At 33.9% G+C, this 17,183-nt stretch overlaps 3 protein-coding genes and 1 long non-coding RNA gene across 4 annotated transcripts; 2 read left to right on the forward strand and 2 right to left on the reverse strand.

Moving 5' to 3' along the window:
- Positions 1-1,575: 1,575 nt before the first annotated feature.
- Positions 1,576-2,025, reverse strand: LOC108853056 (salt stress-induced hydrophobic peptide ESI3). Its single transcript, XM_018626519.2, has 2 exons — positions 1,874-2,025; positions 1,576-1,791 (listed from the first exon to the last, which is right to left on the reverse strand). Exons 1-2 carry the CDS (start codon positions 1,952-1,954, stop codon positions 1,708-1,710), a joined length of 165 nt encoding a protein of 54 aa, XP_018482021.1. The 5' UTR covers positions 1,955-2,025; the 3' UTR covers positions 1,576-1,707.
- A 1,448-nt stretch (positions 2,026-3,473) lies between these two features.
- Positions 3,474-6,098, reverse strand: LOC108852709 (probable E3 ubiquitin-protein ligase BAH1-like). Its single transcript, XM_018626204.2, has 6 exons — positions 5,889-6,098; positions 4,644-4,888; positions 4,313-4,564; positions 4,084-4,221; positions 3,925-3,983; positions 3,474-3,789 (listed from the first exon to the last, which is right to left on the reverse strand). The coding sequence occupies exons 1-6, from the start codon at positions 6,088-6,090 to the stop codon at positions 3,684-3,686; spliced, it is 1,002 nt and encodes a 333-aa protein (XP_018481706.1). The 5' UTR covers positions 6,091-6,098; the 3' UTR covers positions 3,474-3,683.
- A 2,507-nt stretch (positions 6,099-8,605) lies between these two features.
- LOC130510992 (uncharacterized) lies at positions 8,606-11,745 on the forward strand. The gene is made up of 3 exons (XR_008944773.1): positions 8,606-8,818; positions 9,302-9,377; positions 11,392-11,745. It is a non-coding gene; the product is annotated as an uncharacterized LOC130510992 (long non-coding RNA).
- Positions 11,746-13,421: 1,676 nt separating this feature from the next.
- On the forward strand, positions 13,422-16,919 carry LOC108855520 (inorganic phosphate transporter 1-4). The gene is made up of 2 exons (XM_018629366.2): positions 13,422-13,618; positions 15,133-16,919. The coding sequence occupies exon 2, from the start codon at positions 15,145-15,147 to the stop codon at positions 16,747-16,749; it is 1,605 nt and encodes a 534-aa protein (XP_018484868.2). The 5' UTR covers positions 13,422-13,618; positions 15,133-15,144; the 3' UTR covers positions 16,750-16,919.
- Positions 16,920-17,183: the final 264 nt, after the last annotated feature.

The raw sequence follows: 17,183 nt of genomic DNA on the forward strand, positions 1-17,183 counted from the left end.
TAAACCTTTAGCATCTTTGAATTGAAGTTTTGAATCAAATATAGACCTTTAGCATCTTTGAATTGAAGTTTTGAATATCTTGATCTTGATTTGATCAGAGATAAAATTGTTAGGAATCGAACATTTCATATGATTTGATAACGTACCAATTACGTGAAATCTTTTTTTTTTTGTAAAATTAACTTGAAATCTTTTTAAAAACAATTCCACATCTTCAATTTTGTGGGATGAAATAAGAAAAAAGAAGTAAATCTTTTGTAAAATACATTCCTTTATCGGAGATTGTGTGAAATACACAATTTCGTTAGTAATTTAAGCTTCTTCTTATTTTTATTCATTTTATCTATTTATCTATTTCACAAATAATTTATTCTATTCATAAAAACTTAAAAAGAATCAGTTTGCATTCTCTTTATCTTCCTCGGTTTACCTAGATATTAAATAATTTTCATAACTTCTTATTACAAAGTACTGTACGCCCACGTGATCAAATTGTTCTGTTATTTAACAATTTTTAATTAATACATAAACCAAACTCAAATGAAGTTTTTGTAATAAAAGAGGGTACAAGAAAGAACCATTGAAAAAGAAAAAAAAAGGAACCATTGCATATCGTATTGCCACAGCAGCCGCCGTAAATGGCGGATCCGCCTTCGAGCCCCGGCGGAGAAAGAAAAAGCAGCGGCTCGGTTAGGGAACAGGAAAGATACCTTCAATAAGGGAAGAAACAAAACTAAAATGGGTTTGAAGAAAAAATCTGGATCATTGTATTCAGGATTATGCAGTGAAGGATTTGACATCATCATCCTCTGGTTTGAGGTTACCATCGCCTATAAATCGGCTTCCAAAGAAAGTATATATCTCGTGGTGATGAAGGAGAAGCTAACTTTTGTTACAATAGGAGAACAATGGAGATAAAGAGAGCAGAAATCGAAAACAGCAGTAGAAGACACAAGTCGAAACTTGAGACGTCTTTTTGCAACACAAAACCCTAGCGTGTTTTGGGGTAGCAAGGAATAATGATATACTCGTATTCAGTTGCATTGTACTTTGATAAGTCTGCTGCCTTTTTGTTACAAAAAAGCTGCAGATGAAGTCAGCTGCCTAAATAGACTCAATAGTCGGTGGATAAGTCGGCTGCCTTTTTGTTACAAAAAAAGTTTCAGATTAAGATTTATTTAAGAACATGACAAATTTAGTGTTATTTTCATAACCATAGTTTATAAGTTGCTTAATATAACGTCGTTCAATTACTGATCAAGATTTCAACATGGCCTGGAATTAAATCCTTTCAGATTCCCTTTTTACTTAATTTGTTAGCAGTCCGAGCTGGCTAAGCTCCAAATTTATGAATTGTACTTACTTTAGTCTCGTCATGATAACACTTTTTCTTGCTATGTACTGGCTGTACATTTGGCACATGGTCAGTATGTGTTTCTTAAGTAATTCTAAAGTAGCTAAGTAGAGCATGCAATTGGCTAATAATATGACTAACTCGAGTCCAGAAATGTTAAGATTAAGATTTTCTAGACCAATCCAAACCTCATAACAGTAGATAAGCAAATCCTATTAAAATTAGGCAAAAAAAAAATTAATAGTATTATTATTTAGGGAGAAGGCTAGAGTTTTTATTACAAGAGTGATGAGAAACAGGAAAGGCTAACTCAGATTAAAAAAAACTGTACAAGAAGATAAATCATTTGGTGATCATACCACAAGAACATAGATAGCGTAGATAATCCCAGGGATATAACCCAACACAGTCAACAACAAACATATCCAGAACTCTACCTGCATTCGTGAAATCATTTAATAACTAATCGCGAGACAAGAAAGGTAACTAAACAAATGATGTAATCAGATTACTGCTTACCCCACAACCATATCGGAGGAAAACGCCGACGGGAGGCAGAAGAATCGCCAGAATCACTTCCAGGAAAGTCTCCGACCCCATTTGTTTTTGGATTCTTGAAGAAGAAGAAAGTGAGAGAGAGAGAGAAGGGTTGATTAAGAAGAAGTGAAGGTGTCGAGTGGGTTAAGAAGTAAATAAAGAGATGGTTATTTGACACGTGTAGTTCTTGCAGTGTATCATGTACCACGTGTGATGTTTTGGAGATGCACCCTATAACAATGTGGCCTATATATGTGTTGCGACCTTTTCCAGTTGAACTTGAAACTAAAAAACAGAACACGTCAAGTATCTGCTTACTCCATAGCTGCTTTCACTACTTCGATGGGATCTTATAGATACATTTATTATTTTCAATGTCAAAAATAAGAGGATGTTATTTATTTATATACCCTTTTGTTGGATCGCCCAGTTCCGAGTTGGTTCATCAGGTATTGTGTTTTTACTTCAATAGCGCATAGTATAAAAATATTCGGGTCTATTTGTCTGGCATAAAAACATGCAACAACAACAAAACTTTAAAACATATGTACATATAATTTGGTAGTAACACAGAAATTTTACTTTCAAGATTCTCTATATACATTGACCTACTAAGAATATAACACCAGAAAATGAATATGAAACCTCTATGGTCTTTCTCCTAGCTAACTCGTTGGAGAGTAAGAAATGAGAAAAAAGAATGACAATGTGGAATACAGTGGTGGAAAGTTCGTTGTCGGCCGCCGTTAACGCTCTTCTTCCTGCTGCTCTTAAGGCTCTCGTCTGGTTTCTGGTTTTGCCAAACGGCGGCACTAACTGATTGAAGGAATCCATTAGGGTTCTGTTTCGGACCAGAGCATGTGTTTCCCATTGTTTTGGCCTAATTAACAAAACCTAGTTTTGTTGTTCCTTCTCGTCTCTTTTTCTATGTTTCATGCCGACAACGAAAACATAAACCACTCAACAGGGCCATTAACTCGACACAGCTCGAAGAAACGTGAAATGTCCACATTGATCCTATAGCTTTTCCAGCACGGAAGCGAGATTCTTGAGAAACTCTTGTGAAAAATCTTGAATTTGGTCGAATGGTTTTGCTTCCGAGAAAATCTCATGAGCTGGCGCTGATCAGAGGAGGAGAAAAGAGGAGTGGAGGAGGATATGAACAACTCATGATTCGTAGCATGTCCGTCTATTTTTTTTTTCTTTTGTTATGACAAATTAATTGAGGCATGAATTGGATGAAGAAAAGTTCTGGATGACAATGTTGTATTTGATAAAAAAAATATGAGGTTGCTTTTGTAAAATTCAGGTTTTACTTTCTGCAACAGTAGTTTTGGACATTCTCTCTGTAATAGAAGCTTGAGTTTTGATTTATCTTGTATTTTTTTTTCCTTTTGAAACTTAACTTCTAGTATTAAAATTTAGGCCTCTTTGATATAGTTTCTCTTGCCGTTTAAGTTTGGTTGGTTTTCAAAAAGATTTTTTTCTTATTTACAACATTGCAAACTCGAAAATTAGTACAAATGTTAACATTAGACCATTAAAGTAAAAAAAAACTCCACATTTATGTGAATGTTCGGTAAATAAATTAGTAATAAATTATCAAAAGGTATCCAGTAACATCATAAAAACAAATACAACTTGATTCATGTTTTATCAAAGGAAAAGAACTAGTTTTTTTTTGGTGCAAATGTTAAAAGAAAAGAAAAGAACTAGTTAAACTATAATTTCTGAGAATAATAAAAATTTAGCTATTTTTCATCACCATTTTTATAATTGAGGAAGTAAACAATTAGTAACCGATCATTTGCATCGTCTGCTCGTTCCAAAACATCTTCGACTGCTTCACCATCTCAGACCGTTCCCCCATCATCCTCTCCTTCCAATACTCTTTGCTTCTACAAAAATATTATATACATCATATTTATTGAGAAAACAGAATTTTTTGCATAAATACTAGCTAGAAAACTAATTAATGTTGTCATTTGTTTAGTTACTGGTTTGGTGCCATCTAAATTAGATATTTGTCTCACCGTATCTTTAACAGAAGGTGAAGCTCGATCATGTGAACTGCTTCCGCATAAACTCCAACCTGCATAACACATGTAACGATAATAAACTTCTAAGTATAGATAATGAAAACAAAAACTTGAGAGAATAAAACGTTTAATGTTACAAGAATATAAGCAAACCTCTCTGCATATGGGACATTTGGAACATTGTGGTGCAGCTTTAACGCCTTGGAAAATCATTACAGAAGCAGACGAGCATGCACACGCTTTACAAAATATGTGACCGCACTTCAAAGCGTAGGGATTGAATACTGTTTCCTGTCCAATCATTCAACAAAAGATATTAACGATTCAGATCAATGTGAGAAAATGATTCAAACATTAAAACTATTATTATTTTATTTGTTACCAGACATATTGCGCAAGTTAGATCAAACTCAAGCTCTATTGAGTTAGGCAGCATGAGTTTCATCACTGGTTGGTCTTCGTTGAGATTTTCACATAAGACGCGGCCAAACGAGTTCTTGAAGTTTCCAACTTTGTCAAGACCAGAGTTGAGATAAAAGGCTCCAAGTTCTATAAGCCAAGGTGAGTGCAAGAGCTCTATGCGCTCTGCTCGCATTTTCAACTTAAAATTCTTCCCATTCTCTGAGCCATGCACCTGAAAAAACATTTTAAATCAGTTTAACGATCATGTCTTTTTTCTCAAATACATTTTTCATTTATGCAATAATCGTAACCTTGTCATATTTCTTTAGGATTTTACGGATGGCAATAGCATTCATTGTTATGTAGTGAATCAAGATGTGGCCCTCATGGATCAAAGCTTGCTTTTCGTCAGTGAAGCATCTGCGTAGACGTATCAGGTATCTTTGCATCCCAGTGGCTACATGAAGATGGAGAAGATGCCTGACTCTTGACTTGAAGAATCCTGCTACGTCAGAAGCTTCCTTCATCAGCTCCTCGAAGAACATCTGATCACACCCTGTTATTGAAACATATCACCTTTTAAGGGATCTCCAACCTTGTTCTATTTTTCACTCTAAAATAGAGTTTAGAGTAGAAAATGCTCCAATGGTACTATATTTCTCACTCTATAATAGAGTAAAAAATAGGTTTACTCCAAATATAGAGTAACTTGTTTTTTTTGTTCATTACTCTATTTTTTACTTTAAAATAGAATACCATTTAAGCAAACTTCATTTCTATTATAGAGTCACTCTATTTTAAAATAGAAAATAGAGTGAACCCTTGGAAATGGTCTTACATCAACCATGCACCCAATAAGTAAAGAAAAAGAGTAAGCAATTTGAAATCTTTCCACAAACGCAACAAGAAACATATATTGATTATCCATAACTAATACGTCTTTTTGAGAGTGCAACTGGCTCAAACCGCACTTTCTTCTTAAAAAGTTTTTGAAAATATATGAATTGGGCACTCTAATAGCCTTAGCAAGTAGCAACACTACCAATATACAAATTTATTTTAAATATTTTTTTAGGAATCATAAACTTTCAACACAACCAATTTATAATGAATAGAATGATGGCACATGTGTTTATAAAATATGTCAAATCCATTATTCATTTCCAGTATTGAATAATATTCTAACAGACTAGAAAGAGTGAAAACAACTAATCATCTCGAAAATACTACTACGAGACTGAGCCTCTCTCTAAAATGAGAATAGTCATAGGGGTGATCAACTGTACTCTATATCATTGTAGTTGAGATGGTCTTTCAACTCAAAACCACAATTACAGAAAATTGATTGATCACAATCGTTTCATACTTTGTTAGAATCTTTCTCTTCATGTAATTAATCAAAAGGAGTATATATAGAGCCATTAGCCATAGACTTGAGTTCTGCTATTAGATCGTGCGTTCCCCATTATCTATTGATGTTTTTACGACTATTACACTAAGATTACCAAGGTATAAAGGTGAAGAAGAGAGGGTAAAGGGAGGAAAGTTATACATACAAGGGCAAGACTGGTATTGACATGAATCAGACAAAGAAGTAGCCGATGAGATGATGTGTTCATCATCCGATCTTGTGGAGTTACATGTCTTGCATTTCTTCAGCACTTTCTTGAGTTTCTTATATTCAACGTAACGACATTTTTCTAGGAACCACTCCTCTTCTCCATGTAGATATTCCGTGAACGTCTCTCCAAACTTCATCTCCTCAAAACGAATTAATTATTGCGTAAAAGGATTAAAAAAAATCGTCACGAGAAAAGGAGATCAGGATATTTCGAAGCCAGTTAATTAGTTACCTTTTGTCACGTTAAAACAAGAGATATGTTGAGGTTATTAATTACAACACCAGAGTCATGAAAAGATCGAGAGGATAGCTGGCTGAGGAAAACGAAAGCTCTTCCCATTAAAGTCACTTTAAAATTTATTGCCACTGGACTTCCTATTTTAGGGTTTTTTACGCTTTTTCAATGTTATTTTTAGGGGTTCGTTATACAAACAAATCTAAAAGTAAAGTAGCTTTGGTTACCACATCAATAGTTTCGTTTTAAACGGCATGCCACTTACGTGTGAGAGAGCCAATAAAGCGCGCCATAATTTGATCCCCATTAATGCTCTAAACCTCTAACGAATTGCAATACTGTCCAATTTGAAAAAAAAAAAAAAAAAAATACTGTCCAATTTGTTTACTTGGTAACGGATTCAAACATGATATTTTACTGAGGACATATAACTTTCAGGTTAATTAATTTTCCAATGAATATCAAGCCTCTTAATTTTATTTGATTTAATAAATCTTCTTGTCATTGCTTAAAGTATTAAAGGAGAGATCAATCCCGTTGATACTGGCAGATCCAGTTTCATTTGATCCAACCGTTTTCTATCACACATTCAAAGATTAGTGATATATTTTGGTTTTAAATGGTGACAATAAAATGCTAGAGAGTAAATAAAGATCCAAGAAGAGATATATAACTACTATTGATCCGATGATTTGGAGTTAATTAGCTTTATAAGAATCTTCCAATTTTTATATTCCCTCTGGTCTATAGAGTGTCATTTTGACATATTTTTCTTTTTACATAAAAAGTCACTTTTGAATTTCAATACAAGTTATACATACTTTCACCTTAATATTAAATGAAAAAATTGTTTATTTCAAACATTATTTGCTAAATACTAGTTTTAATTATTAAGAACATAAATGTATTTTAATCATTTTCTTCATTGAATTAAAAATGTAAAAACAACATAATTTATGGAAAGGAGGGGGTATAGTATGAAAAACATTGGTTTTAATTTCTGTCTTCTCTTAATTCAATATTGGTGACTATAGACACAGTAGAATTCTCAAAAAACAAAGTTAATGATGTCAAAATATTCAATTTGTCCCACTACAGACGAAAGTTTTGCTATTGTTAGTTGATGAAGTCCTAGCATGCCTTTCTCCAGAACAAAAGTTAATTTTGTCAAATATTCAATTTTGTCGCCCTAAAGTTTTGCTACTTGATGAAGTTGAAGAATGCCTTTCTACTGTGAACCCACGTACTGGTGTACTAAACATGAAAAAAAAATTCAACAAGAGTATGAATGAAGTTTCAAGGAAAGCAATATTCCATGTCTTTTCACTTAGCCGTAACAAATTGTCTTCCATATATAAATGCAAAATTATTGAGGGTATGAGATGTTGGAAGAATCATGAAGCCTCCACTTTTACTTTTATTAATGTTAAACGAACCTTCTCTTTAAACAACGGCCTTTGGTATTGGAAGTTCCACTAATAACAAAATAAATAGATAGATAATAAAAAACAAAATTGGGCTTTTCTTTATTCCCCTGCAATCACATGGATGGCAACATGAGTGGGTTTCGGACTTTGGAATCATGGGAGGCTAAAAGACCATATATTTAATAGATTTTGGTGACATTACATTTTGACCAAAACATGATGACCAAAACATGATGTCATCTATATTGTATTATGTGTTAATGTATTTAGTGCCATGTGGGATAAGATTACAATTATAAGAAAATTAAACAATAATAAGAACATACAGTATTATTTAATGTATTTATTAACAAAAAATTAGGTATGTAAAATTTATATTGTTGAAAACTAAAGTTATTGTATCTTAGGAAGACGAAAGATATATACTCGTGAGTTTCAACAAATATTCGAATTTAGATTAAAAAACAAATATTCGTGGCTCTTAACAAACTAAAGAACTAAAATATTATAGAAAATAGAAGTATTATTTATAGAATAGTTTGTGTTTATTTTCTATAGTACTTATATTAGATATGCTGTTACATACCACTCGGACTCTCGTCCTCATACCATGGCAGGTTGCTAGTATTAACAATATTTGGAGAAATCGAACCTTCAAATCATTTATAACTCCATCTCTTCTCCTACTCTTAGTGACAGGTTGGTCCGAAATCAAATCCAATCACTTCCTTTGAAGCTAATTGAATTACTTGACAAACTTGGATCTCTATGTTAGGTCAGGTTCCACACAGGTTGGTGTAATTTTTTTCCAAATTTTCATGGGTGCGCTTCCACATTTTATATAATTAAAGCAGTTTAACAAAACCGAAAAAATAGAGATCCTTCTTGTATATATATGCCAAAAAATATTGTATATATATGCCTTCTCTTCTTCTTCTTCTTCTTCTTCTTCTTCTTCTTCTTCTTTTTTTAAAACAGTATGCATTCTCTTCTTATATATCTTTTTGTTTAGTGGTACAAATTTTAAAGGTAGTTTTAGTTTCAATAGTTCTATTTTGGGCTACTTCTCCCAAAAATAAACTTATAAACATTGCAAATTCAGGAGGCCGAACAACTTTTATACGTGAAAATTCGACTCCGTCACGTCACCTTTTTGATGCCATGAACGGTCGACGAATAGGCAACTTTGAGTTTAAGCAAAAAGTAAGGTTCTATACGCTAAAAAAGATGGGTGTGTGAACTGTGAACTATCAGGCTGTTTCGCCAACCTCATACATAATCGTACACGCATATATATTATAAAGTTTAACTATTATTCTTGTTAAAAACTCCGAACAATATCTCCCAACCATAAGATTGTCAACTTTTCCGCCTCTATCAGTCATTTTCGTCGCCCTTAATATTCACACAACGATTTCTCTGCCTTTCAGTTTACTATTACCGAACATTTTGAATTCCAAAAGTCTTTTCATTCATTTGGATTCCAAAAGCTAAAATAAGGCGAAAGTTACTGCTCTATGAAAATTATAGGAGGAACAATGGCAACTTGGTTCTCATTTAGATGATTTTTGCCTAATGTAAAGAAAGTTTTCATTTTCTCTTTCCCTTAAAACAAGCAACTTTAGTTGTAAACAGTTTTTTTGGTTGAATTAATTTAACATTCTTTCAAAAAAAAAAAAATTATAGGAGGAAGACATGCCCAACGTGATAAGCTAGTCAAGGGTTTGGCTCGGCGTCACTGGTCATCGATCCATTTGCCAAGGTAAGAGTTTTTTTTTTCTTCTCAAAAACAAAATTCTCAATACTTGTTTGAATATCAACTAAATGGACTAACTGGTAGAGATTGAGATGCCTTCCGTTTACACGTTTAACAATAGTTGTACATTTAGACTTTGAAAAAATGGGCTTGATAATCTTTATGGCATTTTCCAGTACTAAATAACGTTTGAGTCAACACTTTACCAACTAATTATAATTATTTCCTTGAAGGTTTTGTCACCAGTGATTCACTATGTCTCCAGAACAAAATATTTTGTCAGATTAACTATGTCTCCAAAACAGAAATATTTTGTCACCAATGATCCACTGTCTATAAAACAGAAATATTTTGTCACCAATGATCCACTGTCTATAAAACAAAGATATTTATTTGGACTTAAACAAAATTAACTGGTTAGGATCATTGTTATTATGTTACTAAATAGCAGCAACATGTATAATTCATTTACGATCTAAAATCCATTAAAATAAATCTTCCCAAAGTTTCAAAGTACTCAATTGAAATATTCCCTTTAAAATCTTGTCATTAATATCACCACATGCACGCACCCGCCTTCTCTGCTAGTTTGTATATGGGCCATAAAGAGTTGACCATATCCCCGTCAACTCTATTATTGCTGAAACCTGACATTAAAATTTAGAAAATTTATCAGCAATTCAGATAATTTAGGTGTGGACTAAATTGAAACTCAAATAAAATTTATTTTGTCCTTCTTATCTTTACTTTTATCCGTTTTTCTTATCTCTCTTTTTTTTTTGATAATTCCTAGAGTAACTAAGATTCGCTTACAAGGTTATTGTGAAGAAAAATGTTTAATGTTCTTCATCGAAACCAAAAGAAAAATATTTGGTGGTTTTACTTTTATTCGATTGGTTGTGAAAATTCGTAAAGCAGAGTTAACAAAATTTTAAAGTGTACACAACTATGCAAAAATGGAGTCTAAAATTAATACACCTTAAAGTGAAAAATCACTATAACTTAAAATATAAATTATGTCAAAACATTTTAATACGTGCTTGATAAATCCAGTAATAAACCCGGCTATGAAAAATGAGGGAAAAGAGTTTTGACCAACTATACATTATCTTTATTTTCTTTTAATTTCTGGTAACTCTTTATTATTGCCGTCAAAAATAAAGTTTTCGATTATTGAAATGTCTATGAAAATCATTGATTGGTTCAGACAGTTTATCCAGCCATATCTATAGAAGAAAATGGAGTGGTATGCAGTCAAGGAGTAAATGAGTCCATCACTCAAATAGACAGATTTCAAAACATCTTATTTTCTGTAAGAATCAATATTAGTGATAAAAAGTAAACTAGTAACACCGGAGCTACAACTGTTTTAGTCCTCAATCTATTTCTCATACTTTTTTTTCTCTTAAGGGGGATGCTCTAATTTGTACTCATGCACCTGAATAAAGTCTAACGTTTCAAAAATAAGTCAAAACTAGTGTTTTAATCTTATAGATCAATAATGTGAAGAGTACTACTAGTGACTGAATTCGTTTTTTTCTTACTAATAAGGGTGTCCATGTGTGAATGCAGATAATTAAATAATTATTACATTTAAACATCTAACAGACATATAATTGACATAATAATGTGTGATTAATTTAGTCATAAAAATAATAGTGTGATTAACTAATTAAATCCTTTCTTAATAAAGGATCCGTCCAATGTGAATTACGATGGAATTGTGGACTTAGAAGTCAGCTTTACAAGCAATGACATTTCAACAAATAGACGTAGGATGTCAATACCAAAGACATCACCATTTGATTTGTAAACAATTTTAAATTTTGTTTTTTGTTGTCACGTCTTTAGCGGGAAGGAAAAGAATTTTTAAATTATTTTTTTGTCAAAATCTTGAAAATCTTTATCGTAAACAAAATATGTAGCTAAGTTGTTGTGTTTATGTGATCTTCTGACATAAAATTTGGTAGTTAGTATTCGTTACAGTTTGAACCTAATGTTTTTGCTACGTAATCGAAAGGGATTAGCTACGTGATCCCAGTGACCAAACTAACATCGGAGAATTCTGCCTCTGGATGGAAATCGATATGCCATGAAAAGGACTCGTTGGATCACGGAGAAAGTAACTTCCTGGGCTAAAGCAAGATACACTTAATTATATTCCTGGAAGTGCATCAAAGTCTCTTACTTATCAGACTGCGAAAGGGACCATGCCACAAGTCGTGAGCCTTACCCTGCCCAATAATTTTTACACTATCAAATACTATTGACATTGGAGTCTGTGTCTGTAGATATTACGTATGATGCAGTTACTGCTTCTTCACTTATACTAAAAGTTTCGTACATATCAAAAAATCACTAAATAATTTTTTTTTTTTGGGTAAAAGTTGTGAAGATTGTAACTGTTGTGTCAATCTTGTTTTCTTCTTCCAAAATTCTTCTGGTCACGTCACTTGGTTTATTTTTATTTAAATTATTAAATATATTATTAAAATCTTTTAAGATAGCATGTTATTATTTTTATAATAGTTTATATTTTAATTAATTGGTAATCTCGAATTTGACAAACAGAATATACGTTTTTAACAAGTAATCAAACTTTGACCACGCTACTAATTGGATTCAGTTTTACTAAAATATTTATTAATCCTTCTGTATCACTTTAAATAGTGTTTAAGGATTTTAATTTTATTTTATAATAAGTAATTCTCATAATTTTAGATAAGATTTAATGTCATTTTTAATCGTGACCAATTACAAAGTATTGCATTTTTTTATTTGGTTGGATTAATTGTATTTTGTATTGCCAAAGTAAATTGTATAAAAATTTATATTTTCTTAAATTTTGCGTAAAAATATTAAACACCTCTTAAAGTGTTCATTTGGGCTTTATTTACCTGATTTGACTAGTTTATTTGTACTTGAAATTTATATCTGCCTAAACCGTATGGCAGGGAAGAGGTACCTAGTGATTGCATTAAATGGTGGTGAAGATCCCAAAATTTTAAATTATTTGCGTTATCCAAGCATTTAAAAGCTCTGTATATGTAAAAACAATTCGTATATGTAAAAACAATTCGTGGTTACGTGTAAGGAAACAAAAACCTGCTATTTCTTACGGTTGAAATAGGCCTGGGTATTTTACCTGGACCCGAAGACCCGACCCGAAATCGGCCCAAAAAATCCGGTGTGGATAAAGAATCGATCCGATCAAATTATCCTATTAGATCTTGAGCCAAAGAATCCGCGGTAGAGTACCCGACCCGAACCGTACCCTGTACCTGACAAAATAATTTTAGACCCTAATCAATCACACTAAACCAAGACTAAACCAGACCTACATCTATCTAAACCAGTCTACATCTATCTCTTCCCTTTCCCGAAGAACCCGAACCCGAGACAACCCGACCCGAACCCGAGACAACCTGATCCGAACCCGAGACAACTCGACCCGAACCCGACCCGAACTCTATCCGAAGACCCAAATACCTTTGCAGGTTTGCAGGTTTTTTATAGGAATATAGGGTAATTTCTCGGGTATATAGGATAATTTAGACCCATTTACTGTATACCCGATCCGAAAATAAAGAAACCCGATCCGAAAACTATTAAAAAGATCTGAAAGCCTGGGAACCGACCCGAAAATACTCGGGTATTACCGGCTTCTATATCCTTTACCCGATCCGACCCGAACCCAAAACAACCGAACCGATCTGAAACCGAAATTTTCAAATTACCCTATCGGATCCTCAACTATATGACCCGAAGGACCTAGATCCGAGACGACCCGATCCGAATCCGATCCGAAGACCCGAATGCCCAAGCCTAAGTGGAACAGCTGTTTTTCGTTAATAAAAGAATAATTACAGCAAAAACAGAAGCATTCTGTCCTACTAATAGTAATACCTAAACGAAGTAAAATAAAAGTTGGTAAAAAAAAGAAATGAAGACTCTTGAAGATAACCGAAACGGCGTCGTTGGATGGAGAATATACGGAAACAGAAAATGGAATATCTCATATAGAGTCGCTTATAAATTGCCGTTTCAAAACGTTTGCACTCTGTCCTTGTTCGTTGGCAGCTTCAGCGCTCTTTTCACTTTCTCTCCATACTTCATCTCTCTCTCTAAATCTCCCCTGAAATAAAGTGAACTTAAGAACCTCTCTTTCTCTACACTCTTTCTGGTATATACTTCAAACACTTGAGCAGATCAAATCCCACCTACGTAGAAGATTGTCGTATACTCATGTAAGTCTTTCTTTCCAATTATGTTTCTGGATGTTTATGTATAGTTTGATGAACTCCTATTTTGTTTTATTTTCTTGTATGGATGCAAAATGATGTTAGTTAGGAGCTAGGACGATATTGTTTTTGCTTATGTTGTTGTCTCCCTCTGCCTCTTCCATCTCGGTTTGGTCTTTTGTCAGTAGTGATTTTGGTATAATCTTAGTTTCATTTGTTTGTGTTTTCTCTTATTATTGATTTTTTAGAAAAAAATCAAATTTTGTCTTTCCAACTATCTTGGATCATTAATTAGGATACGTTTTCTTGAAAAGTATTTGCCGGATTTTATCTCTCATGAACAGAAGATATTTTTAGTGCATGGATCGAATTATTCACTAACAAAATAAGAACGAACATATAATTTCAAAATATAATCACCTGAATATATTGTATTTTTAGCAATTTTTTCTAAATATGTCTTCACTAAGAGAAAATATGGTGAATAAATGTGTCTGCAATTAATACAACTCGCTGCCTTACTCTCACATACATGTTTGTCTCCTCGTGTTCAGATTCAGATGTCACAAGTCAACGTTTGTGGGTAAACTAGAATAAAAACAAAATAACAATTGTTGAAAATTCATATATAGACCGAAATATAGGTTACGTCGGCATCAAGAAACCAAAATAATAGGAAACGAATTATTATTTTGAAATTTTTTAATATATTAGGAATCAATTTTTTGAATACAAGTTGCACAGTTGACTTAAATATCGTCTACCAAAACCTTTAATTAAAACACTTTTGACTTAAATATCACTTAATTTTCTTTTATTTCTCTTTATGTTTTATAAATGCTTAAAAGTACGTTTATATAAAGATTACTAGAAGTTTTTTTTTTACGTCGAACGGCCATCATTCAGATTACTAGAAGTTACTTCATAACTTTTCTATCAAAATATAAATTGTAGTTTAAGAATGCCTTAAAATTGCAAGTTACCTCACTTTTGGGAAACCAACATACCTTACCTTTTTTTCGAACTCAACGTCAACATACTTTATGGCTTGTAATCGTGAATATCAACGATATGGAAAAGACAAAATAAAATCCATAGTATAATATATTAATGTTACATGAAATTCAAGCGGGTTTAACTGTTTCTTTTCATTCTATTTGCTTTTTAAATTGCCCAACTTTGTTCCAAGTTAGGTAATTGCTTTAATGTTTGTAACAAACTCTTTCTTGTTTTGGACATAAAAAGTAAATGAAAGAAATATTTTTACTATTATTTGAAAATCTACAATCACTCAATTATATATATGCTTAAATTTAGTATGGTAATATTTAAAATATACTGGTCAAGTGTTTTTTTATAATTGATAAAAAACGAAAATTTGTTACAACATTCAGGACGGTTCTTTCCAAGTTAGACATAGATCCCACATGTTTCGTACAATCGTTCTATATGATTCATAAGTCAATCCTATAACACCCAAATATGTTACTAATATTGAGTTTTTGATGATAAAATAACAGAGGTGAAGAAGAATGGCAAAGGATCAATTACAAGTGCTGAATGCACTTGATGTAGCGAAGACACAATGGTACCACTTTACGGCGATTATAATTGCTGGAATGGGATTCTTCACCGACGCTTACGATCTCTTCTGCATCTCTCTTGTCACTAAGCTCCTCGGCCGCATATACTACCACGTCCCAGGCTCCCCGAAGCCTGGAACTCTCCCTCCCAATGTTGCCGCTGCCGTTAACGGCGTTGCCTTCTGTGGAACGCTAGCTGGTCAGCTCTTCTTTGGGTGGCTTGGTGATAAGCTCGGGAGGAAGAAAGTTTATGGTATGACGTTGATGGTCATGGTGATTTGCTCTATAGCCTCCGGTCTTTCTTTCGGACACGAACCAAAGGCAGTGATGGCCACGCTCTGCTTCTTTAGGTTTTGGCTAGGGTTTGGTATTGGTGGTGACTACCCTTTATCCGCAACGATCATGTCTGAATACGCTAATAAAAAAACTCGTGGTGCGTTTATAGCTGCGGTTTTTGCTATGCAAGGGTTTGGGATCATGGCTGGTGGCATCTTTGCTATTATTATCTCCTCTGCTTTTGAAGCTAAGTTCCCTGCCCCGGCCTATGCGGATGATGCCTTGGGATCCACGGTATCTCAAGCGGATTTTGTGTGGCGTATAATCTTGATGGTTGGTGCTATCCCTGCCTCAATGACGTATTACTCTAGGTCGAAGATGCCGGAGACAGCAAGGTACACAGCTTTGGTTGCTAAAGATGCAAAGCAAGCTGCTTCAGACATGTCTAGAGTTCTTCAAGTTGAGATAGAGGCAGAACAGCAGAAAGTGGAAGAGATCTCAAAGGACAAGTCCAAAGCCTTTTCCTTGTTTTCCAAGGAATTCATGAAAAGACATGGGCTTCACTTGCTCGGTACAACATCAACTTGGTTTCTTCTCGACATCGCTTTCTACAGTCAAAACCTATTTCAAAAAGATATTTTCAGCGCAATAGGGTGGATTCCTCCTGCTCAAACCATGAACGCGATTCAAGAAGTGTTCAAGATCGCGCGTGCACAAACCCTCATTGCCTTGTGTAGCACGGTACCTGGTTACTGGTTCACAGTTGCATTCATCGACGTCATTGGAAGATTTGCGATCCAGCTAATGGGATTCTTCTTCATGACGGTCTTTATGTTTGCTCTGGCTATACCGTACAACCACTGGACTCACAAGGAGAACCGAATCGGATTCGTTGTCATGTACTCGCTAACATTCTTTTTCGCCAACTTTGGACCTAATGCTACAACCTTTGTTGTACCGGCCGAGATCTTCCCGGCCCGGTTCAGATCCACGTGCCATGGTATCTCTGCAGCGTCAGGAAAGTTAGGTGCGATGGTTGGTGCTTTTGGGTTCTTGTACTTGGCACAAAGTCCAGACAAGGCCAAGACGGACGCAGGATACCCTCCAGGGATTGGTGTCAGGAACTCGCTAATCGTGTTAGGTGTGGTTAACTTCTTGGGTATTCTGTTCACTTTCTTGGTGCCTGAATCTAAAGGCAAGTCACTTGAGGAAATGTCCGGTGAAAATGAAGAGGATGAGAACAGCAACAGCGATAGTAGAACGGTCCCAATTGTTTAGATGATAATACGCCTTTTGTTAAAATTTATCTTCTTCTCTTCTTGTCTTTATATAGCAACTCAAGTTGTTCGTTGTGCCATCTGTTGATTTCATGTGCTAAATGGTTAATAATTTTAACAATTCTGTGGAGTTTTTTAAGGGAAATATATGATGAAAAATCAAAGAGTAAACTGGAAGAAAATTTGATTTGACTTTTACCATCACTTCAGTTTCATTCATTCTGTCAAATCTCCTAGATTAATATCCCTCGTCTTAAGCTAGAGGATAAGGAATTATATATATACTATATATAATGCCTAGAACACTCTGTTCTCGAAGCATTTGCACTAGGTTTCTGAACAACTTGAACTAATCCATTCATGTTATTTTTTTTTAACGATCCATTCATGTTCATGAGCATGGAAGGCCAATATGAGATGTATGATATGATATGA

This window comes from Raphanus sativus, chromosome 4 (assembly GCF_000801105.2).
Source record: "Raphanus sativus cultivar WK10039 chromosome 4, ASM80110v3, whole genome shotgun sequence".
In the NCBI taxonomy this organism is placed as follows: domain Eukaryota; kingdom Viridiplantae; phylum Streptophyta; class Magnoliopsida; order Brassicales; family Brassicaceae; genus Raphanus; species Raphanus sativus.